At 40.9% G+C, this 25,602-nt stretch overlaps 1 protein-coding gene across 2 annotated transcripts in view; it reads left to right on the forward strand.

Moving 5' to 3' along the window:
* Positions 1-25,602, forward strand: part of PARVB (parvin beta) — a 66,907-nt gene that overhangs the window by 37,277 nt on the left and 4,028 nt on the right. For both annotated transcript variants that reach the window (XM_076343986.1, XM_076343997.1), the window contains exons 4-12: positions 2,365-2,467; positions 5,824-5,964; positions 6,845-6,960; positions 12,686-12,744; positions 14,444-14,463; positions 16,219-16,280; positions 18,689-18,757; positions 21,054-21,155; positions 24,529-24,601. In XM_076343986.1, the coding sequence (XP_076200101.1) occupies positions 2,365-2,467; positions 5,824-5,964; positions 6,845-6,960; positions 12,686-12,744; positions 14,444-14,463; positions 16,219-16,280; positions 18,689-18,757; positions 21,054-21,155; positions 24,529-24,601 (745 nt within the window). The remainder of the gene's footprint in view (positions 1-2,364; positions 2,468-5,823; positions 5,965-6,844; positions 6,961-12,685; positions 12,745-14,443; positions 14,464-16,218; positions 16,281-18,688; positions 18,758-21,053; positions 21,156-24,528; positions 24,602-25,602) is intronic.

Here is a 25,602-nt window from a genome sequence, read left to right on the forward strand (position 1 = left end):
ATGATTTTTTGAAAACCCTAGCTTTAAATCTAGAGGAGAAGGACTGGGGAGGGAGAGTTTACCTGATCCAGAGGCTGCTGAAGAGGCATCCTGAGAACTGCTAGAGGGTGAAACGCAGGAAGAGCAATTGTCTTGACATTTTTCTCTGCCTATATGTGGTATATATATATATCAGGCTGTGTGACACAGAAGCAAGATGGTTTCCAGGGCATGTTGGAGCATGTGTCAGGAGACAGGTTTCCCAGCATTGTTCCTTGTGACCATGACCAAAGTGAGAGGATGACTGTACCTGCCAGGGCACAGTGCTGCCATACCCCTTTCAAGGCAGGACCCCGGGTGCCAGGGGTAGCCGGTGTGCCAGCAGGCTGGGCTGCTCAAGCAGAAGTGCGGTTGTCAATTCATTGGCAGTGCAAGCCATAAAGGTGTTGCAAGAGGGGAGCATGAGGCAGAGGAAGGACAGGGAGAAACTGTATGATCCTCCTGCCCAACAAATGGCATTAGGTGGATGCGGGAGTGTGGAACAACTTGGCGGCATGTGTTGGAACAGTGGTGGTAGCTGTAACCGCACAGCGGAGGCCATCTGATGGAGGGAATGGCCCAAGTGATAGATGAGGTTCCTGCAAGGTCACAGGGGAGCAGTGGGGCAATAATACTGGTGCAGAGCACATCTTTGTATATCCACATCTGTCTTCAAATGTCACCTCCACTTTTCCTTTACCTGCTCTAGAGAAGACCACTTTTGATACAAGTTGCTCATACTGACTAGTGAATAACTTATCAGAAAAGCTTTATTTTGAAAGAAAGCTCTTTAGAGGAGTCATTTTGATTACTGAGATTTTTCATCCCTCTGGGCAGCTTAGAGGGCAAAAGTGATTTACGTACATGAGTACTGATGCTGATCCTTGCTTTCCATGAATTGACTGGTTGACATATCACCCGGCTAAAATTTGCCACTTACACTATTTTTAGAGCTGAGTTTCAGCCCTGCATATTTTCAGCTTGCTTTGGAAGTACTAAAGATAAAGATTAGCGGTACATGAAGCATTAGTATTTCTCGTTTGGATTGTAAGCTTCTCTGTGGACACAGCTTAGCAAAACTTACCTGAGGTTGGTAGATCCAATGAACCTCAGTAGCCAGGCTGAAGTACTTATATGTCCTTGTGACCAACATATTCAAATGCTCGTGTTTCCTAGGATTGCCAAGGTGGGTGTTTTCCAGTGCAAGCCTGTCTATATTTTGTTTATTTGCTTTTGTTTCACAATCTCTTGTATATTAAAACCCTGAAACTTTCTTAGCCATCATGAATGCCGAGAAGAGGCAGAAGTATGGGATCTAATCAGAAAGTGAATTTAAAGAATCCACAACTTTATATGAAGCAAATTAAAAACTCCAGAATTTTTAAATGAGGCTCATTGCTTTAGGTGGCTCTAGTTAATGGATTTTGCATGTCTATGATTGGCAATACTCTTCTCCTCTTATAGAATCAAGGATTTAACAGGATTTAACGTTGCATCTCTTCCCACAGAACTATATTGTTTTTGTGAAAGTAATTTAATTTTCCAAATAATAAACTAGAGGAAAGCACTACTGCCAACTTCAAACAGTCAAGGCTGTTTTTCCTGTAACTGTTTGGAAATTATTATCTTTGGCACCTGGAAAACTTAACTCCGTTCCTTTTCTTTTTAAAGGTTCTTTATGTTCATTCCTGTTTTGCAGGTGATTGAATGATTTTTATAGTTATGGTAGTCAGCATATGGGGACTATTATATATGTTGTAGAATGGTTATCAGGCCCATTTGACCAAAATTTTAATTCCGGACTTCTGTATTCTGCAATAGCTTAAGATAAAATGCCTTGTCCTGTTGCTAATGGCGGGGATCTAGCTAGTGGGTCTGTTTAGCTCCTGTTCGTAGGAGCGTTCACTCTTTCCCCTCTGAAGCTCTTTCTGGTACACCACTCACATCTATTCAGGGTAGAGATCATGGTGGGAGTGTGGGACTATTGTCATCTATTGGCAGGTCTGCTGTTCACGTAAAACACGTAAGACATGAGTTTTGGGACCTGGAGAACATAGATACTAGCAAAGGTTATTGTTGCAGAGCTACTAGTTGCTACTTGCTTTAGAATTGGTGCAATGAGGAGACATTTTAAAGAGGAAAAGTAGAGGGCACTAAAATTGCCATGCTGCAAGACCTGAATTAAAAGCAATAGAGCAAAAGCATCTCTTTGTTATTTCTCTGTAACTTGGAAATACATAAATACGGTTACTCTTGCTCTGTTTTATATTCCTGATTACTGCCTTGAATGGAAGGAACATATTTCAGTGGTTTTTAGACATTTGCCTCTTTTTTCTGTACTTTCAGGTTCTAATTGACTGGATTAATGATGTGCTGGTGGAGGAGAGAATCATTGTCAAACAGCTTGAAGAGGACCTTTATGATGGGCAGGTGCTGCAAAAGCTGCTAGGTGAGTTCACACAAGAGAAGGCGGCCCCAAAGACTGGAAGGGGCCCAAAGTTAATCTCTTCCAAAGCTGCAGACAGCAGCAGCTCTGTACAGTAACTCACCATCTCACCAGGGATACAGTTTGTTTTACTGAAAGCTACAGTGTCAGCTTCTCCATCTGTTCTTCTCAGGCTGTCCGCTGAAAGGGCAGAAAATCCAGATGATTCCTAGGTATCTGTTTCATGGACTAAGTATAGTCCAGACAGCTGAAATATGTGGCAGAAAAAAGGTGAAGAGATTCATGTTTACACTGGGGGACCAAGCAGAAGCCATGTGGTCCAAACTTTTGTCTATACTTTGCTTCTGAAAGCTTTTGGGCTAAGAGCTTTTTTGAGATCCTGATAGAATTACTTCTAGGGAAAAAAAATGAGAAAAAGAGAATGCGTGGCCACAGGCACATACTCATAACGTGCACTTATGTGCGAATGATTCCTGAAAGGATATAGTCAGTTAAGCAATTGTGATTTTGCAACCCCCTTACATCTTTGCAATGTGTGTGTTCACGCAAGAAGCACAATGGAGAAAACCTGATGATGATGCAGTGATTTATGGGGGTGCTTTTAGCAAACAAAGCGACTTGAAGCTTCAAGTGCCATTGTAAATCCACGCTATTTCTTGGAGACAGATAGTCAGACTGCTCTCAGTTTACTTATGACATGTTTTCAAGAGTGGGCTGGGATGTGGGATGTATGTGTCAGAGTGGGGCAAGAGGACCTAGTGGTGCTAATGGATGCTGCTTACTGAATTTTCTGCATATGCCCCTTAAATAACAGGTCTGCAGCATGAACATTCACAATCTTTTAAAATTGGTTAACAACAATTAACTTGGTGTGCAATTAAAACTCTTCAAAAATAACTTGAGGAATAAAACAAGAGTACTTTTAACACTGCTTGGTTAGACTGCAGCTGGGACCCTCCAGACATAGTGAGGAGCAGGGGTGTAGAGTTAATTTTAGCTGGGGAGTATTTGTGTGAATACAGTTATACTTCTTAACATATAGACACTGCTGTTTCAGCAGGTGGTAGTGCATTTCATTGTAGCCATCTGTCATAGGTATCACTGCTTTCTTACGCTCCCTGTGGAGGCCATGGTTCCACCCTCAGGCCTGCAGACATTTAGAAAGTGCTTAGTTGTACATACATACGTACATCTGTAGCTCAGTTGGACTTAGCATATCTTACAGCAGGAAAGGTGGGCATGTACATTTTGCAGCCTGAGACTTCAACTGGACTGGTTTTTCCTGTTTTCTTCCTGTTGAGCCTCTGACTGGAGAGCAAATGCCTCTCCCCTGACCTGAAGCTATCACAACTCAGCCCCAATCTTGTGTTCTTCAGTGGTGTCTTGGTTTCTTCAGCAAGACTTATATTACTGAATCTATCCATCTTCATGCTGTCTCATTGATGCAAGAGGCAAAGCATGTCATGCTTGTGGTGGTGCTCCTGATGCTCAAGGCCTCAGAATTAAGTCAGCCCTCTGTTGTGTAAGTCTTCTTTTCTGGTGCCTGCAGGAAAGGCTAACAAAGTAGGGTCATTAAACTTCAAGCAGTAGTTAATCATTCCTTGTGTGTGTTAGAGATGTTTCAAGAACATCTGTCTTGATAGGCAGACACAAAAAAAAGATGAAAGACAACAGCTTGTCAGTGGGCTTATTTTGAAGCACTTTGGAGTAAGAGATTAGTAAATGGCTGTCTGACTGATTGAGGTGGAGCTCCTTGTTTAGTTGATTTTATCAAGGTACAAGTAGTGCCACTCAGAGAGGCTGGAGTGGCTTGGTACACATGGTGTCAGGGTGAAAGGAAATAAGTTTCTGCTTGCTGACTGGCGGCTAACCTGGGCTGAGAATAGATAGGAGCCATAACACGTGACCAAAAAATGAATCTTGTAGTATAATTTTTTAAAAAACATCTAAAATAATTTAAAATAATATTTACATGTTTTGGTAGTCAGCTTAAAAAAGATTCAGAGACATCTTGGCTAAAGAACATTTTTCCCATTAATATTATTCAGATATTGATAAAGATTTCCCACTGTAGATTGATAGAAACAGTCAAAATGTTCAAAGTATTTGTGAGTTGATAACCTGCAAGTCTGTTCTGTTTGGGTTATTAAAGTACTTTTGTATTTCTGTCACTTTTTAAAAAATAGATAGGTATATCTTCAGCTAGGTAAAATGTCCAGAAGAAACATACTCTTGAACTTGAGAGCAGAAATATTTCCATTATTGGAATAATAGCTTTTGACAACTCTGAGATGTTTCTGAAAGAATCTTTAGAGTTGAAGCCCGTCCCATTTTGTGAAAACAGTTTTGGTGAAGTATGTTTTTTTTGTTTTAAAGACTGGAATAATAATACATAATTGGAATATGTTCAACCAGTCCTGACCTCCTAATCCCAGCAGCACAGTGAGTTTGACCGTTTTTTTCCCCAGGGTGGAGGGAGAAAAGAGATCAGCTGCTCTCATTGCTCTGGTGGCTGGAGGACTCTACCCCATCTTCCTCAGCTCTCTTTCTTCTTTTTTAGAGAAATTCAGCTCTTGTTTCTTTGGCAAGGGCCACAATGCAGTGGAAGAGAAGAATGACTTGTCTAAGACTTTGGCAACAAATAATTATATTACAGGAACAGAATTAAAAGTTTAGTAATGGCATTTTACAAAATTTCCTACATTAGTTCATTTTTGGAAGTAATCAACCATGATGTGACAATGTCATAACAACATGACAAGATTGTACCAACTTACTTCTTTAAATTAGTTTCACTAAGCCGGTACAAATCTGTGGGTCATACGAGTCTATGACTTTTGATGGTTTGAGAAGGCAAAGTTTGCTTTAGCTTAAATTCATACCTTCAGCTAATCTGAAATAAAGCTTATCAAGCTGAAGTAAATGTTCACACAATATTTCCCCTTTTTTGTCATAAATTAACTTGTTATTCAAAAAGTCCATTAAACCTGTGCAGATTCCTTGTGTAGTGAAGGCTGTGTTGTGCCAAATGCTTTTCAGCAGTGAAAGAAGATGGGAGGTACAATAAATATTATTACTAACTTGGTGCCCATCTGAAAGTTGTTATATATTTTGACACCTGATTGATGAGCATGTTCTGCCAGCCCGTACCAGTTTCCTATCACAGGTTTTATTGGAATTGACACACTTTGATGAAAGGTTTGCTTTCAGCTATTTTGCTTTCTGAGGAAAATCATTCTCTTGGAAAATTTCTAGCAGAGTCCAGCTCTGCCCAGTGCTCTGTGCTCGTTATTCCCACTCAGGCCCTTGTTTAATCTGATTTTGCCTGTTCTTTTTGTTGTTTTTTTTTTCAAATACAGAAAAATTGGCTGACCGTAAACTGAATGTGGCAGAAGTGACGCAGTCTGAAATTGGTCAGAAACAAAAGTTGCAGACGGTCCTGGAAGCTGTCCATGATTTACTCCGACCCCATGGCTGGACAATCAAGTGGAACGTTGACTGTAAGGACTCTGTTAGGCTTTCTGTCTCAGCTTCACAGGCAAGGGGGGTATGATAATCAATGGCTTGATCATATTCTCTGTGATGCAGTGTGTTTTTTAAAATTATTTACTTATTTGCACAGAGGCTGTTACCACATCCATGTATGGATTGTAACTGGTACCTTCTTCCGTGGTCTTTGTTTAAGGACAGATGTACATGGCTACGGGATAATTGAAGTAATTTGTTCCTTTAAGGATATGCTTTCACTAGAAAGTTTTTTGTTTGCTTCCTGAATTTGAATCCCTACAGATAGGAGGAATGTGTTAGCCATTCAAGTACTAGAGGGTGGTCTAATCCTTCAGGCCACCACAGTGAGAGTAAAAGGATCCTGCATCCTTCTGGAGGATGCACCTTCTGACGGGCTAAGCAGAAAGTGCTCTCTGTTCAAGCATGGCCTGTTACAATCCGAAAGTGAGAATGGAATTTGAGAAGTCCCTTCGCCTAGGTAGTGAGTGGGGTTCATCTCTTACAGCCAGGAAAGCTTGTGTTAACACTTTGGAAGTCTGCTAAAAGCAGATTTCTCCAGTATTCTCCAGTACAGTGGAAGGCAAGTGATTGAATCTGCCTGTCTTCATTGACTAGAGAGGGAGGTGAAGTGTTTGGACTCCTAAGTTAGGCATGTAACTTAAAGGGAGGGTTGAATCTAGGCTTTGCTACCTGTAAAATTATATTGTAGGCCTTGTTAATTTAGGAAAAAGAGGAAGAAGGATAAAAAGAAAAAAGACTGTGTTCACCAAAGGCATTTTTCACTGCCTTTTTCCTGCCTTTTTCCCAGAGCTGTTTGTTTAAAATAAAGCCTCAGTATTCTTTTATTTGCTTCATTTTCCTTGTTCTCTGCAGCAATCCATGGCAAGAATCTGATTTCCATTCTTCACCTTCTGGTAGCTTTGGCAATGCATTTCCGGGCTCCCATTCGACTGCCTGAACATGTGTCTGTACAAGTGGTAGTTGTACGGGTGAGTATGAACTCATAAGAGAAATTGATCAGAACAATCATTGTTTATCACTCTGCTTTTGCAGTACTTGGCTGCTCCCATCCATTGCCCCACAATTTCTTGTCATTTAGAAAATTCTTGTCCCAGTTGTTTAGTGAGTCCCAGTCCTGGGAACACATTTTTGGTGTGCTTAACTGTGATCCTGAGAACATCAGATCTTTAATATGTTTGGGACCACCATTTGCTACATCAAGCTAAAAACATGTGCTGGGATTTTGTATGAGAGAGAATTGTGTCTGTAATTTCTGACACTTTGGTAAATGGTTTTTGCAATGCATTTTCTGTAGAGCAGCCATTGAAACACAAACAGCACAGAAAGGAGTTTCAGCACATAGAATCTCCTTAGTCTGGGAAGCCTGTTACTGATGTTGTTTTTCCTCAATGGCTTGTTATGCAGACTTAGACATGTTGTTTTCCTTGGCATGCTAATAGACTTTCATAATTTCTTTTACAGCCTTGTGTTTGTCAGCTTTCCTTAGATATGGAGAAGAGATCTGACCTGAGGAACTGTGACTTCTTCCCTCCTGCCCTAGATATTGCTCTAGTCATTCCTTTCTCGGCTTGCTGTTGACCATTTCTTTTTACTCTACAAAGACTCTACTATAGGAGCATATCTACTCTTGCTTTTTATCTTGCCTTCTATCCCAACCGAAGCTCCTGTGGCAGTACAGCCCATAGCATGCGAACCCAGCTTTTCTCAACAGCTGTTGAAACACCAGGCAGAGCTGTTCCAGCTGGCACTCTGATCATGCCGTGACTTGTTTGCTGTGGTGCTCAGCGCTGCTGTTGCAAGGCAGGCTCAGCTGCTGGCAGCAGGCTGTGGAAGTGCTTTCCGTACGTGTCATTTACTGTTAGAGCTGTCAGGCTGTAGTAGGTTTCCTTTCAAGAATAAAGAAGACAAAGCGATCTCGGACTCTGTTTTGCAAATGTGGATCCCCTTACAAGATGCGATTGCATGGTGGTTGATTAGGCAAACCTCATTTTGCTTTACATTTAAATAATGGCATTTTCCAGGCTGCCTGCCTGAATGCTCTAGAGGTACAGGGTGTGATGTAAATGAGTAATTGGTGGATACTTCCTGGCTCACAATAAATGTATGTATTATCTTTAAGAGGTGATTTTGAACTGCTTTCAGGCTGCTGTAGTTCATTCATTTTAAGAACAGTGAGTTTGGTATAAAGTAACATGAACGTAAATAGGAGACTAATTTCTTTTTAAATTTCTTTTGACTGTCTTGGAAAGGTAAGGAAGAAAATGTAAATATAAGGTGGTCAAAAGTCTGCTAGAAGTCTCCTTCTGCCCAGTACAGTGAAGTGTCTTCTGTAACTGCTAAGTCAGAAAAAAAACTTAGGTAAAGAGGTAAAGCCTCCCTTTCCTTGTCCTTAGTTCAAGCTTCAGGACCCTCCACCTCTGTAGCTGAGGGAAGGCTGTGGAGAAGGTGTTTTCACATCTTTTCCTGTTGGAGGGATATAGAGAAGACACCTACTGAGAGCATCTGGTTCACCAGAGTCCCTGCATCTTGAGACTAAGACAAGGCTGAGGTGAAGACATGATGGGATAAAGGCCGACAGAAACTAGGGAAAGAAAGACAGAGAGAAAGAGCAACTCCTGTGTCCGCAAGGGAGTGCCTGAAGGTGTCAGAGCAATGAGAGTTAATTTAAGCTCGAGAGGCTGTAAGCTCTTGCTCTTGGGCCTGGAGCCTGGAGTCCTGGAGATGGTTATGGCAACTGCTGGCTGTGAGCCTACCTCAGCTGGCCCCGTGCAAGAGAAGGCTTGTTTCAGCCCCCCTATCCCACTGCTAGGAAAAGCTTGCAACTCTTCAGCTTTGTTTATTTAAATGGAAAGCAAGGCACAGTATAAACTGAAGCATGTTTCTTCTGGAAGAAGTAACTTTTGCCTTATAGTTTGGTAAATTGAATTTTTGTAGTTCAGCATCCATAATCTAGTTTAAAAATACATGCTGGTTCAGTAACACAGACCTCTTTAAATGGATTTTGTTTAGCCTTTGTTATACTAATGACAAACGGAATAGTAATGAGGTTAATATTGTTCCTAATCCAAGTAAGAAACTATTATTAAGAAGGTTGTTATTATTATAATTATCAATTTATTGTTAAATGATTTCTTATTACAGATCCCAGTAAAGATTAGGGTTCTGTCAAACTAGATCACAATTAACATAAGATGTCTGCTCTGAGAGGTTTTAGTTTAAATGCCTCTTCTTGCTTGAATAGGCATTTAAGGGGATTAATCAACAGGTTTTTAAGTGACTTCTTTGTAAGCTTTGCAGAATTGACCCCGTAGCAAGAAAACCTTGCAAGATGTTGTGGGAGTATTGTGCAAGAACACACCCACACTTGAAATTTTCAAAACTAGTTAAGTCTTACTTTCATGGGTGACTTTGGCGCTTAGGATTATCATTGTCAACTTTGCTGAGCCGTCCTCACACTGTGCAGATGCATGAGTTGCTTCTTGCCCAGAGGGACTGTGCTTACACTATGAAAATAAGAGAGTCATACTGGTTTAGCAAGTTACTGCTTAGCCAAGTTGTGTGCATTTCCATAGCCCATCCCAGAGCAATGCAGAATACCTTATTAGCTTGTGTAAGTGTTTTTGGCTTTTTCTTCTCTAATTTTTAGTGTCCTGCTCCATAAAATGAGATAATATTGTGACAGCACTGTGCTACATGGAAAGTACTTATCAAGATCTCCACAGACTGGTGGTGATGCTGCCCTTCCCTTAAATTCTTCACCTCCTTTAGCATCTTGAGGTGACAGACTGAGACTTTTCTAAGGTGCTGTATTTTTTTAAATTAAAAATAGTTAATTTGGAGTCTGAGAAAGATCTGTATCTGTCAAACAAAACACTATCCTTTTTTGGTCCTGCACTGTATAGTTTGCTCAGAAACCCACAAGCGTTTTGGAGAGGACTTTCTGCTTTACCTTCCTTGGCAGGAAGAACCTTTACCTATCTATCTGTCTGTCAATATTACCTAGAACAATGACAAGACTACCTCAGCAGAAAAACACTTTTGTTTATATTATTTTATAAGGGGCACCATGAGGTAGCCCCTCTCAAGAGTAGAGTCCCTGAAACCTAGTTACTTTCAAACCTTTTTGAAATCAACCTCCAGAATTAGTTTTCTTGGTGTTTTTTGTGTGAAATAATAGAAAATTTTGTAATCGTGGCAATATATGTCCAGGTTATACATGTCCTAGCAGAGCAAGGGTTTAGGTGGGTCTTCTAGTTAAGATCCTGTTGATAGCTACTCCAAGTGCTGAGTTAAGAGTCTAAGATGATACATGTTTTAATACTGGTGTCATTCAGCATGTGCCTGTTGTTCCAGCCCACCTCAGTGAGGGCAGGGAGGAGAGAAACTTCGTGGTTTCAGTGTGTGCTTCCAGTGTGAACTGAAAATCCTGAGATTTTTCTTCCAGCTGACTCTACTGCCTGATATTTGAAACGTAAACTTGCATGATGAAGAAATACCCTAATTCAGGAAAACAAAAACGTTCTCAGAAATAAGTGTAAAAATTGTTCTTAAGGCTCACTGCGTTGGTTATTTTTGCAAGGCTCAGGAACTGCCATCTTTTGCACTTAGCTTTCTTCATCCTCATTTTTAAAATTGCAGCATGTCCCACCTTGGTGCTGCTGGGAGATCTGAGGTATTTTTACAGTAATTCCCTTGTAGTCTTGAGTTGCAGACTGAAAGGTCAGAGGCAAGGCAGGATGAAGAATAAATGTGTCTGGTGGCAGTGGTGCGAGGAATCAAAGTTTTATCAAAGAATGACATTTGCTTTTGGATTGCAAGGCCAAGGGACCTAGGCTTGCTGTGCCAGCAGCATGCTCAGCTGCCTCGGAGGAGACTGCGCAGAAATGCTGCCATTTCTACCTATTGGGGAATCAGTGTTGGCATCCATTCCTCTTTCTTATCAGGCATTTGGAGGCATTATTCACTAGTCACCACTTACTGAGTTTCTGTTCACAGTTTATAGCATCTTCTCCCTGGTGTACGTGGTGCCTGGAAGGTCCAGAAACCTGTGTTAATAAAGCAGAGATGTAGTGGGATGGAATAAAGACAACATTGTTTTGTATGCAAGAAAACATTGCCCTATCAGACTCTTCCTCATTTTTCCGTCAATGCTGTCATCCTGGCTTGTTTCACCAAACCTTCTGGCGCTGTTCCCGTGGCTCCCTCGGGGGAGCAGGATGAGATGTATGCATGACAGAGAAGTGAGGGGCTGTGAAGACGTGGCCAGCTGGCAGCATCTAACACAGGGCCCAGCTCAGGCACGGAGCTGTAACAGCACAGCGATGGGAGACCATGGCTCCCACCGTGCATTCAGCCAGGCTCCCTGGGTGGTGGCTTGAGAAAGCAGCGCTGCCTTCATTCGTCAAGGAGGGAGTGGAAGGGCAGGAGTTCTTCTTACTGGTTTTTAGATTTCAATTTTTATTTCTTAGATTGCTTCTGGGGAAGGATGTGTTTCTCTTCAAAGCTGTTCTCCCTAATAAGTTCTTGTTTGGGGTTCAGCTGGTGAAAATGATCGAGATGGCATATGTGTACAGAGCTTGTGCCTGGCGGGGTGGTTTCCCTGCTTACCTGAGCTAGCAGCTTTATTAACCCTGCCATAAGTCATTCTGACAGACATGGTTCCTAGATGGCTGCTGAGATTTGAGTTCTTTGTGTCAGCTTTTTAAGTGTAGAGAAGGGAGGAAAGAAATTCCTCCATTCAGGCATAAGGCTATATCCCATAGTTTTGGAAGGGACCGATAGAGATGTTAAGAAAGTTTTTGAGTCAGGTAAAAGCACTTCCAGCCTCTGAGAGGCACATGCTATGTCTCCAAAACTCTGGAGAGGCTCAGAAACATTTGACCCCACCTGTATGAGGGGGCTGTGTCTTAACAGCCGGGGAAGCTGTTATACAGCTGTTTTGAAACTGAGTCTCACTGCATGCTAACTCTCTGTTGGGTAGGAGACTCCTTATTCATGCAGAAAATTATCCCAAGGAGAGAAAACCTGCTAACAGGGAAATACTATTCGTCGTGAAATCACTTGTTGGGCTTTTTATGCTCCCTACCTTTCCTTGGTGGATGTGTTCCTGACAGGCGTGTGGCTGGTGGCCTCAGTAACATGCCTGCTCTAGGAGAGCTGCCCTCATGCCCAGAGGGCTTTGCCGGCACACCGGAGCCCTGGCCTGGGGGCAGCTGTCCATGTTACTTCAGCCCCAGACCTCTCCAGAGAGCCAGACTGCCAATTGTGTCAAATTGTTGGTTGACACCGTGACATGAATGAGTGCACTTGGGGAATTTAAGACGGGGCTGACAAAGTCTCTCTACTTTGTGTTCCAGGCACGATCTTGACTCTCAGGAGGAGAATTGTTAGCGAGTTTGTTGGCTGGGGGGGGGGGGGGGGGAACAACAAACAAACAAACAAACAAAATATATATATACACACACACACACATTTCCCAAACATCATTTGGCTGTCAGCCTCATAAATGCCACCGTTCTGGGAGTGAGCCCTCCTGTGTCAGCTGTTTCACCTCTACCTGTACAAAACTTAGTGAGCACGCTTTATCCAGTTTTCTCCTCTGGGATTCTGAAAGATGCTGAATGCTGCAGAGCCCCTAATGAACTTCTCCTGTATTAATGCCATCTCAGTTTCTAACTCCGTCTTCCTTTCCAGAAACGCGAAGGCCTCCTTCAGACCACTCATGTTACAGAGGAGCTGACGACTACAACAGAGTAAGCACAAACCATTTTAGCTTTGGAGTGTGTCTGTGGTGCATGATGTGAGACCATTTACAAAGATGAAAAAGAGACTTAATCTTCCCCCTGCCCCTGCTAAATTAACAAAATCGCTTAATGTGGTGCTTTTTTAACGATATAGAAATAACTTGGTCTCTGGAAATATGTTACAAAGGAGAAAAGTGTCGTCTTGACATTCTTGTGTTACAGAAGCTTTTAACCGAATAGTTCATTGAAAGTGACCTTTCTGGGCCTTTTTTTTTCCCCTGCCTTCTGGAGGTAGCCATATATAACTAATTTCTGCCCAGTGCTGTTGCCTCTCTCAAGTAAAAGGCCAATGTAGCTATTTTGGGGAAGAATTAGTTTGACAAAAGGCAATTCTTTGAAATACCTCTCAAAACTCAAGTGATACCCTGTTAAAATTGTAAGGAGAGATGATCTCTGTTTTCAATAGTGCCTCAGGACTAGAGCTCAGCAAAAATAAATTAAATAAATAAACCTCTTTCCTCTCCAGTTTTTGCAACAAATTACTTTGCTTTATGTTTTTACAGTCCTTTTTATAAGAAGAAGGCTAGACATGCACTTGGCTGCAAATAAAAGCTGAGATTTTCCTTCACGTGGCCTGAAGGCAACTCTTCTAAGAGGGGCTTACATGAGCCCTCCTTCAGTTTATCAGTGTATTGGCTCCCTGTAGAGTTGGCTCAGCTTTCCATGACTTTGAAGATAAATGAAGTACCATGTGGCTAGCTCAGTGGGGAAGATCTTTCAGACGGAAACGCTCAAAAATGAGATCATAACACCTCTGTGTGGACATTAAAGATCTCATAGTGTTTTTTGTAGGATCAGAGCTCTGCCTCAAGTTTGCGGGCCAAAATTCCTCCCCTCGCTCCTATGCTCTTGAACAATGTAGTTAGCTTGTCCTCTCCTTCAGATGTGGTTTGTAAGATGTAATCTGCGGAGTGGGGTTTAGACATTTGTTAGCAAGAAAGATGTTTACAGATTTGCATGTGTGTTTATACATGTATTTTATTAAGTTATTTAATATTACACAATATTAAGAGGTTTACTGTTTAATGTGTTGCATACCCAGATATAAGCGTAACTATGGAAAATGCAGTGATCAGCAGAATCCAACATTCATTGAATACTTTCAAATTCCTCTGTGCAAATCAGGGCCTGATTCTCAGCTGATAAACATCTGCATATGTCTGGTGATGTCACTGGCTGTGTATATAATTCATATGTGGCAGTTTTATTTACATATTATCCAGATATGATGTATGTTTTCTTTCTTCAGAGAAAACAGATTAAAGTGAGATAGATAGCCTTGCTCCTTCTGAGCTGTGTGGTGAAGCATCTGATGACTATTATTTGTGGAAACTGTACACAGAAGTACATTTGTTCATTCACTCTTCATCATAAAAATAGTTATGCATAAGAAATCATAATTATGTGTAAAACAGAATTAGACGTTTCCATTCATTTCAAATGTATCTCCCTGACATCACTGATGGTCTGCTGGGGACATTCCTACAGCACGTTGGCTCTGGTCTGCGACATGCTCAGCCTCCTGACTTGGTAGGAGTGGTTAGCCCTCTGCCTCTTGCAGGAAGAGGGCCATTAAGCCCATCGTCTTGTCTTTTCAAAGTGATTATTCATGAACTAACCCAATATTTTTGAATGCTCTGACTTGCAGGATGATGATGGGAAGATTTGGTAAGTAACAAAGTTGACTCTGAAGATTTTTTTTTATTTATGTCAGGCACAGAAATCTTGTCTGTTTTCCTTCAGCAGATCAAGACAATGGATTGAGCAATTCCGCGCGGTTGGAATGTATTGCAGGGGCAGGTTTTGTTACTCCACACAGATGGACCATAATGGGTAGAACCAGATCATCCAGTATACTGCTTGTGCTCTTTAGACTGGTCTCTGTTGATTTGTTTTCATTTGTAAGGAATGAATAGTGAAAATGCTGCACAGAGCAGTATTTCCTAGTACTGTTGTTAAGTGGCTTTCAAGTAAAAATCTTTGCAGCCCCCAGCAATAAGAGTTACACCTTCTTCATAATGTGACCACTTAATTTATATATAAATGAATACATGAAAATGACTGAAGCAAAGGTGTATGGTACGAGGTCTAAGAAAGCTCTGTTTATCTATGCACTTTCAGCGACCAGTCAGCCCTCTCTAATTCCTTTGCATGGAGTATCTTATCTCCTCCATGTTCACTAGATTTTAGAGTTTAGACCTTACCAACCGTAGATCTGGTCTTCTAAACAAAAGCCAATTTTTTTGGTGTTGCTGCTGAGAGACTTCTCTTTTTGCATTTAGTTTTGTTAGTGGCATTAAGTCACTTCTCACCGAAGAGATGTGGGCTCCTGTAAAGGACTGCGTGTGATGAAGAACAAGTCATTTAGTTTCTCTATTCCCCAGTTATAGTATGTGAACACTACTGTTTCTCCTCTTGCAGAGTATCTACATTAATAATTAATAACGTTCTCGGAAAATAAGTAATATCAGGGGGCTATAGGGGCTAAATAACATATCTTCAGATACCAAAAGAATTTGGATAATGAATATGTTTATTTATTTAACAATAGAAAACTATTAAAATGTGTTCTGTAAATAAAAAGAATTTGAACTTGGAAAAACTGTTAAAAACTATGTTGACAATTTTGACAGCTTAAAACCTGCATACTTTTCCAGCATTTCTTGTGCCTTTTTTTTTTTAAATGCAACTGCAATTGGTTAGATTTCTAATTTTTTCTTGTTTTACCTGATGATGACAGCTGTCATCCAAAAAACTCAGTGTTTGGAAAATTTCAGTCAGCCCAAAGCTGCCACAATGTGAAATGTTGCACTAATATAGTCAATTTAGTAGATTTTAGATTGGATTAGATATTGTTATACAAAGCTTTGAAGGTCTAAACGTAATTTAAATCTTCATACTGTACGTAAGCTTTGCTTTTCATACACTGCTGAATCAGATTTCACTCGTGTTCAGTTTTAAGCTTTACTGAAGTCAGAGGTACTACCAGTAATTTTAAATTAACCAACTGAATATCTGATTTTCACGCTGAGCAGAGGATGCAACCATAGCTATCACTGCAGCTGTGGTGCACCAAAACAACGTGATGGTTCAGTGGCTCATTGTTTAAGCCAGGATTGGGGCATAGCCAAAATTTCTGTTTCATTTTAATTTTTCTTCCACCTACATATTTTGTGTACCAATTATGAATGGCAGAAAAGGGAAATCAGTGAATGATGTGTTTATTTTGAGTTCTCTCTAAAATTCCCAGGGAAGTTCGCTCTGGCATTTAGTTCGACACCAAAATAGGGTGATAATTTTTAGCTTGAGTCTCTGTTACATGGCTTTCTGAGAAAGACCTTTAAGCTTGGGACACATAACCTGCTTCCCATACTTGTCTGTTGGAGGTGTATTGATTTTTTTTTTTCCCCCCCCTAAAACCAGAGCGTGATGCCTTTGACACACTTTTTGATCATGCACCAGACAAACTCAGCGTAGTCAAAAAGGTAAAAAATAAAATTCAAGTTTTATTTTCTACATTGCTTTTTTCTTATGCTTTTGGAAAGATATCCAGAAAGATCTGGAAAATAGCAGAAGAGGATTCTGAAATAGCGAAAAGGATGTTTATCCCCCAAAGATCACTGTTTCAAAGCCAGGTGATACCTGGATTCATTGGCTTCGGTCAGGCTTGTCTCATTACTCTGGTTTATTGGCCAAGGCTTTTCTAGGTAGCAGTGCTAGATTCAATCAAAATGATGCAGATTAGGAAAAGCTACTCTGCAAAGTATTCGCAGTGGTACAGATCATTCTGACTGGACAATTGTACATGCTTTTATATCCCAGGTGCTGTCCTCCAGCGAGGAGGGGCTGGGCTGTAGGCTAATGAGCGGCTGGCGGTGGTGACCCCTTCACTAGGCTCAGTAGCAGCCGGAGTCATGCGTGTGTCTTCAACCTCAGTCTCCCCAGGAAGCACTCGCTGTTTGGGTTTCAGCTCATTCTTGTACTAAAGATGATCTTCCACAACTGGAAGATGTTTTCCACAGTACCCTGAAATGTGATTCACCCATAAATAAGTTTGCTAAATACAAAGCTTTTACAGAAGGGTTGCTTGTCCCAGGGCTCTTCTACTTAACACTAATTCATATGGTCCTTTGGTCTTTCCTCCAAGGCTGAGCATCATCGCAAAGCACACCTATCTAGACATATTCTTGACATGGCTCTTTGTGCTAGGCACAGCAGAGGGGTAAAGTAGCTGTTGATCTCTGCCAGCTCTTGTTAGTTTTAGAGAACACATAAGGAAGAGACACCATGTTGTTCAATCAGCTAGTTCCAACATGACTGTTAAGCTATTTATTAGGACAGTGTCGTGGTTTAACCCCAGCCAGCAACTAAGCACCACACATCCGCTCGCTCACTCCCCCCGCCCAGTGGGATGGGGGAGAGAATCGGAAGGGTAGAAGTGGGAAAACTCATGGGTTGAGATAAAGACAGTTTAATAGGGAAAGCAAAAGCTGCGCATGCAAGCAAAGCAAAACAAGGAATTCATTCACTGCTTCCCATCGGCAGGCAGGTGTTCAGCCACCCCCAGGAAAACAGGGCTCCATCACGCGTAACGGTGACTTGGGAAGACAAACGCCATCACTCCGAACGTCCCCCCCCTTCCTTCTTCTTCCCCCAGCTTTATATGCTGAGCATGACGTCATATGGTGTGGAATATGCCTTTGGTCAGTTGGGGTCAGCTGTCCCGGCTGTGTCCCCTCCAGCTTCTTGTGCACCCCCAGCCTGCTCGCTGGTGGGGTGGTGTGAGAAGCAGAAAAGGCCTGGACTCTGTGTCAGCACTGCTCAGCAGTAACGAAAACATCCCTGTGTTATCAACACTGCTCCCAGCACAAATCCAAAACATAGCCCCATCCTAGCTACTAGGAAGAAAATTAACTCTACCCCAGCCAAAACCAGCACATTCTAACAAATAAAACATTGGTGTGTTATCAACATTATTCTCATCCTAAATCCAAAACACAGTACTATACCAGCTACTAGGAAGGAAATTGACTATCCCAGCCAAAACCAGCACAAACAGTAGTATGCAAAGATCAGTGTCGTAGTTTGTCCCTTTGCTTCGTATGAAACAAGAGGATGTATGCATTTAAAATAATGCTTTGAAGTCTCTGGAAGATTATATCTTTCCCGTCTGAAACGTCTTCTAGAAGAGTGTTTTTAAAGTTGATAGAGAATTAAGTTAACTCTATCCATGCAATAAAAGTGTTAACACCCAACTCTGTGTCCCTTTTGGAAGTGTTTTAAGGAGGCTGGCAGATGTCTGTGCTCCAATACATTAGCACTATCTGGCTCATAGTAGCATGTCTGCTTCCTGCGGGAATAGAAATGCCAGACTTGGGTTACATCCTGACTAATTTGCTAATTGATATGCACACATCACTCCAGGAACAGAGGTGTGTGCAGAACAGCGTACTGTTGGCATCTTCTCTTGGGAGTCTTAGCTCAGTGCTGCTGATGCCTTGCTCCCAGGCAGTGGATCTTCTCCAAGAACCTGAAGAGATTAGTGTGGACAATAAATGCACCTACTGCTTGCTTCATCTTCACAAAGAACCTACAAAAGAACCAATGTCATCACTGCTTTTTCCCAGGACACTAAAGTACGCTTTATGTGCTAGAAAAAATAACTAGTAAGCTGTATGTAATAGCACCATCTGGTGACTTCTGGCATATGGTGCAACAAAAATGACTATACGACTGAGTTGTTTTTGGTTTTATGTACTTATTTATGCAAAAGCAAATAGCACACGGATATTTATTAAGCTTAAAAAAAAGTCTTAAAAGATTATGTTAACCCTTTCACATAGGCACTGACTGTAGTGTATAACATCACTGGTTCTGGTGTTTTCTTTTATAGTCTCTGATCACCTTTGTGAACAAACACTTGAATAAACTGAATTTGGAAGTAACGGAGTTAGAAACCCAGGTAGGAGACTTTGTCTTTTTGTATGTAACTAACTGTGTAAATTGCAAATCTAGGCTCTCGCTCCATAAAACCTTATTATAGAACTGTTTATCTTTGGGCATGTTAATTTATGGGATCAGGGCTCTGTTAAGTAGCAATGACATTCACTGATGCTTGCTTCCTTTACTCATGTTTACATGTACTTCATATTGCTGTTGATTTGTATTATAAGGTGAAATTCTTGGATATTTAATAGGGTCATATTAATGACTGTAGAATATGGCTGGATTTCAGGGCAGCTTGTCTCTCGGATCAAAGTGGAGTGCTGCAAAGCAGTTGCTATAGTTGTGGGTGGGTGGTGGGTTGTGTCTTTTCTAGCTGTGAGGGTTCATGATGAACTGGCATAAGCTCTTAATAGCTGGCTGCCTGGGGCTCCCAGGAGGAGCGTGGACTGCAGCGTGCAGTTCATCATAGAGATACCAGTGCTAGCTTTGATCACATCAAAGTGGGACTGGAAACAATTTTGCTGTTGCAGCAAAGGCCTTCATATCCTCCTCTTTACCCTGCTATCTTGTGAGCACATGCACTGTGCTTGCTTCTCAGCAGTGTGGATTAACGACTCGGAGCTCCTGTACTGCAGTGGCTTGACTGCCAGTTGTATCCAGGTTAGTTTGTTTCAAGCTTGCAGAGTCGTCCGTCAACCACCACCCTCTGCTCTGAGGAGTCCTCTGTCTTTAGCGCAGAACTGGGTACCGAGTATGCTTGGACACCTTAAATAAGTGTGAATTTCAGCGTCAGTGGGGTAGTTCTCACTTTACAGATAAAATTAAGCAATTTTCAGGCATGGGCTTGGCTAAGCAGAAGCAGATATTCTTTCCAGAGTTCACTGAACTCTGAGAAGTGAGAACCACTCTGAGAGATGGTTATCTTATTGTCACAGCAAAAAAATAAATACGGAATCTAGAGAATTATACCAGGAATATGGGTAATTGGTTTGAGCCTGGCTTAGTTTAATACCAATCATTCACTGCTATTTTGTAGCTTTGCTGAAATAAATGGGTGACTGGATCTGATCTGTCACAAGACATTGTTGCTTAATGCCTTGGAAGTACCCAACAATTTATTTTTGAAAAGGTTAGAGGATGTCACATAACGCCATATGAGGATTACAAGTGAGAAGTCTGATAGATAGACAAATAGATAGATAGATATCACATTACTCCCCTTAGCCAGTAAGTAGTTGTCCTATGTGGTAGGAATACTGAATAGTATTGCTGAAACTATTTAGTATATTATTTAGTATTTACTGAAACTGTAAACAATTTATTTTGACTTGGAAAAAAAAAATTATTTTGTGAAGTTAAACTTCCTACCTGTGACAGGGGGGACAATTTCAAGTTCTGATTGAGGGCAGAGATTTGAATGTCCAACACACACAACTTAAGAGGGATTGTGGTTGAAATGACCAGGTACTGTAGTAGTAGGACTGGGAGTATATCATGTGCAAACATGTTTCCCAGGAAGTCTTTTTTTTTTAAAAATTGAAAAAGCTTTGTTAAATACTGTAGTGAAGTTGGCAAGATTCCTCAAGTGAATAAAATGAATGTGAGGAAAAGCAAGAACAGACTTACATACTCTAACCTCACCCCAAAGTATTCAGTAGCCTAGTAAATAGGTAACTAACTGGAGATAAAGATGATCTTGGTTTCAGTCCCTGCCTATTCAGACCAAATACTCTGCACAGCTAAGGAATACAAATTGTGGATAACTCCCAGGTGAATTGCTTTTAATTTCTTCTGCTTAGAGCTATTTACTGTATGTAAGTAATTTAAATAGTCATTGGCACATGATCTTGCATGGGTTAATGCTATAGCAATAGCTGATGGGCTTCCTTGTTTTGCTCAGGAAATGAGAGTAGAAGAAATAATGCTACCAGATGTAGGGAGAAAGCCTTGTATCCTGTGTTTTTTTCTTTTGTTTAGAGAACTGACAAGAAAGCAGCTATATCAAGAGGCTCTTAAGAAAAGACTTATTTAGCTTGCTTAGCTGCACTGGTGATTGCAAAGGTATAGGTGAATCCAGGGAGCAGGTGAAACAAAGCCCTAAATGCTTGTTACGCTTGCTGTCAATTCCTTGCTATGCCTGAAAGGAGCAGTCTGTGACTCCTGAAGCATCTTACACTTCTGTGCTAGCAAACAACAGTGGTAGAAATCAAAGTACATAATTTAGGCCAAGCATTCTTTGTTCTGCTTGTTTATGAATGCTTATTTGAAAACAGATGCTTTCACCTAGGAATGTCATCAGTATTTCTATTTAGTTTGCAGATGGTGTTTACTTGGTTTTGCTCATGGGTCTCCTTGAAGACTATTTCGTTCCACTTCACAACTTCTACTTAACACCTGAAAGTTTTGATCAAAAGGTGGGTAGAAACTCCAGGTTATATTCTTTTTGCTTTGTTACCACATGACATTTTCCAATCATTGTGTCCTTTCTTTTTGTGCCCAGTAAATCAGAACCTGGTATATTCTTCTTTTCAGGGGCTGTAGCAAAGATGCTCTGGCTGTGACACTTGATAGTTAATACCACTAAATGTTGCTTGTGAAATGAATGGGTAAATTACCCATAGTTAAGGAAGAAAGGTATTCTGTTACTAGCATCAAACGACACATAAAGCTCATTAATATCCAGAATGAATAAATCTGTAATAAGTGCTTTGTACAGTATAGTACTTTGCATAACCGAAGTGATTTATTAAATTGTAGTACTGCCTGAAGTTTTTGTGCGCAGGGATGCCTTGTTGTGCTAGGCAGCAGAGCTGATGCCTGGCCTTGCCTACTATGTACTATGTAAATAGGCAAGAAAGACAAAAGGTGAGAGATGGGAAGCTCTGCTTTAGCTGCATCCTGTACACTGGGATTGACATGGAGATAGAGCTTCTTCCCAAGGTCACGGAATGTCATCCCTAAAAACTGCCCCCTCATCTCATTAGTATCAGTTGCCTAATAACCATTAGTTCTTTTTCTGTAGTTTATTTAATGTTCCTACAAACCAAGTGAATAAATATCAGTACTTGATATGTAAATGAGGTATTGTAGTAGAAGAGGTGGTACCTGGGCCATGATCTTTGGTTGATCTGGGGTTAGAAACTATATGTTGAGTGCTCACAGGTAACATGTTTTGGAGCTGATCTAAAGCCAAGATGGATGCCCAGATCTTGTCAAGGAGGGAGTGTGCAAAAAATTGCCTGTCTGAAGTCAATTTGTGAGCACAGACATCTGGTTCTGTGTCCAGTTCCTGGCAGGATCATTGCCAATGTTGCTGACTTTAACTTTTGAGAGAATGTGCTAGCTTGTCTTTTTTGGATATTTCTTTCTATTTGGTAAGGAGTGAATGACTTGCTGCCTAACAGTGTCTCGGACAAAATGAGCTTTGAGGAAGAAGAGTAAAGTCTTTGCAGTCTTAGATGGTCTTACTCATAATCAGGGTATTAGAGATGGAAGGAGACGAAATAAGTGTCTTGCTCTTAGCCCCACACTTGCTCCATTGTCCTGTGTCCTTCCTAGTGTTAACGATGAGAAGAGTGCTTAACACATATTTTATTGTCATAACCAAAAGTTTGCCTCTTTCTGCAGTTGTTCCTGGATGTGCACGCACATCTGTGTATATTTGGTGCCTGGTTGTGCTGGAGTAATGCATCTGCCCCCTGCTTTCTATTCTGCCATGTTCTGCAGTGGAGAGGATGCAAGTATTGTGTTGGCTGAGCTGGAGCAGGAGATGGCTAGGTCAGGGCTGGAAACATTGGCAAAAATTAAAAGATCGAATGCTTTGTAAGGCGAGGGCTGTTTAAAATGGTGGGTTTTTCATAATGACTTCAGTGCAGATTGTTGCTGTCAAGCATACCTCAGCAAAGGTACATGCTGTCTGAGGGATGGGACTTCATCACCAGTAGAAGAACCCAGCTTTGCCTGGGTGGATCATATCAGCATTGCAAGAGGAAATTGAGCTGCACCAAATGAGCGCCATTACAGACCCAGGCTAATGTGCTGAGCCTGCTGGTTCTGTAGGTTATATAGGGTTTGTTGACTTCCTCAGGAGGTGACTAGTTGCTATTTGGAGCTTAAAGAGGCTCCCTGAAGGCAGGAAATCAGGCTCCGGTAAGAGGGGCTTCTTTAGGTGTTCAGTTTGTGGATAGGATGGGGATTAGTTCATTTTGAATGTTGTATACTGCACAGGAACTTGATAGAGCATTGGGAAAATAGTTATCTATTATGTCTTATACAAGCTCTTCTTTACAGCTTTCTCTTGCTTTTTTATCCTAGTATCTTGAATTTTCGCCCTGGTAGAAATGCAGGATGCTGAGTTGTAGCCAGCAGCTGTTCAGTTATGATTTTGTTGTTAACAGTTTAAATTCATAAAGATTATCCAGTATTCCTGAAGTAATGTTGTGGTTTTGTGTGGAGACTCTGCCTTGAGGAAAGGGGATTTGTAAATCAAAGAAGGAGAGGTAGACTCTGTGTTTTTGGGAAAGGAAAAAGTATTTTCATCTTGAAAGTGATTGGTTTTGTCACAATGGATGAGGAGGAACTGTAGCAGGTAAAAAGAGATTAATGACGTCCTGAGCAATAAGTGCCAGTGAAAGGGGGCCTTTCTTCCTTGTTGTAGGGGAGCTTTGTATGTGTAACTCCCTGATTTTCAAGATGAGTAGCTTTAATTAAATCTCTCCCCCTTGCTATGTATCTCCAGAACTGTCATTTGCAGTAACAAAAATGCACAGAATTCATAATTGAAATTACCTTGCTTAAATTTCAATAAGCGTGGACAAGAAAGCTGCTATGCAGATCTCTTTAAACCATAATGTTTGCTCCTCAAAGGAGAGATTAAAAGAAGACACCCACTTTCTTGCATTTTTCCTTTTTATCCATTTTCTTTCCTCTGACTTTATGTTCATGTGTGATCCTTGGTGGCTTGTTCAGGAAGCTCCTTCTATACAGTTGTGCCTAGCTTGTTTTGCAAATTCACTGCACAGTCTGTCTAGGAACTGCCACCGCCAAGCATTTTTTGAAGCATTTGCTTCATTAGAGAAACTTAATTTGACTTTTGTCTGTTTTCAAGTAGAGGAAGCCAAAGCACCAAGAGACTAAGGGATTAGTACAAGGTCATGCAACAAGCAGCCTGGCTCCTTGATGATGTAATGTTGATGTTGCTTGATATGCAGCTGATAAAAATGCAGAAAAGACTAATGTTGTTTGAAAATAATTCCATTTAGTGTCCTTATTTCTTCTTTCTTACACGCCCTTATGTATTTTCTCATCTCTGTTCAGTTATGTCATTTCTGTTACATTCCTTGTTGCCTGGATGGCGAGTGATCTCTTGCCTTATAGTTGGAAATGTTGATCTTGGGTACAGGCAGGAAGAACTCAACAAAATGCAGCCCTGTTGTTGTTACTGGGAGCTCTCTGGCCTCTGCCATAGAGACTGAGATTGGGACTTAATGGGGTTTCCTGGTTTATGTGGTGCCCAGTCACATTTTTACACTTGAAATTTGGAAATCTTGAATTACTTCCTTTGTATCAAAAAGTGAGTATTTGCACTATAATGATACGAGCTTTCATTTCTTAGTCTCTCATATGTACTTTCTACCATGCTTAAACATGTAAATGTTTAATATTGATTTAAATAGAATTGTTATTCTGTATGTCACGTATAGAGAGAACAAAGCATTTTAAAAATTTGATTAAAGGTTTTTAATGCCTATATAACTTGTGAGATTCTAAACGCTTTACCTCTTTCAGGTCCATAATGTTTCCTTTGCTTTTGAGCTGATGCAAGATGGAGGACTGAAGAAACCAAAAGCTCGCCCTGAAGGTATGGACGTGCCGTGTGGCTTTAAACGGTATATAAAGACATAATAGCAGGTGCATTTCAAGTGCAACTCCATTTGAAGACAGTAGCAGTAGTGCCACAAAGTGGAGCTGTAAATACGCCCCTTGACGGTTTTCCAAAGGATTCATTGTCTGTGTCTGGGGTATATCCTTACCTGTGTTTCGTGTCTGGAATAGATTCACTGAGGTGTACAAGTCTGGCTTTAGTGAATGATGCAAGAGCTGTTCAGTGTTATATTATAAATTCGGCTGGTATTCTCAATAACTATCCAAGCAGGAAGCTTTTCATGGTCTAATTCTCATAATTCTTACAGGTAGCGCTGTGATCAGATTTCAGTGACAGATAACTGAAAGGCTTTTGCTTTCTTTTGGAGAACCGGTAGCAAACTCTCTTCTTGATTTATGTGGACTTGGGAGTCAGAACTGAAAAGTGTAAAAACTGAGTTTTTCCTTTAAAGTCTCTGAACCTTGAAATTAATTAATGATGAGGTCTGCATTGTTGCTTGCACTAGGGATAAAAAGAGGAATTAAAACTTTATGACTGCTAAGTGAGCAATTTTTATTCCTGGTGTTACAAACTACATATGTGTTAGAGGCTTCCACAGAACAAAGAAAAATGAGGAGCCCCGAAGAAATGTTCAGTCTGACTTAAAATGAGACAAAGTGGTGATAGTAAATAGATTAACAAGTAGTGGAGCTGTCTATAGTGGGGGAAAAAAGGCAAAAGACAATATTAAATGCATATGTATCCTGTCAGTGCTGTTCTTTTAAATTTGGGGATGAAAAGTGGTCCTGAAGAATTCGGTGAAACAAGACACTGACTTGGGAAAGTAAAGGAGTGTTCTGAGTATTGGAGCTGAGTCAGTGGGTATATGAGGAGGACAAGGAAACTGGAGAAATACAAATGCACAATCAGGAATGGCAGCTTTCTGAATGGAAGGGTTAAAGAGAGTAGGAGACCAGGTAAGCTAGATAAGTTTGTTT

Source organism: Aptenodytes patagonicus, chromosome 1 (assembly GCF_965638725.1).
Source record: "Aptenodytes patagonicus chromosome 1, bAptPat1.pri.cur, whole genome shotgun sequence".
Lineage (NCBI taxonomy): Eukaryota > Metazoa > Chordata > Aves > Sphenisciformes > Spheniscidae > Aptenodytes > Aptenodytes patagonicus.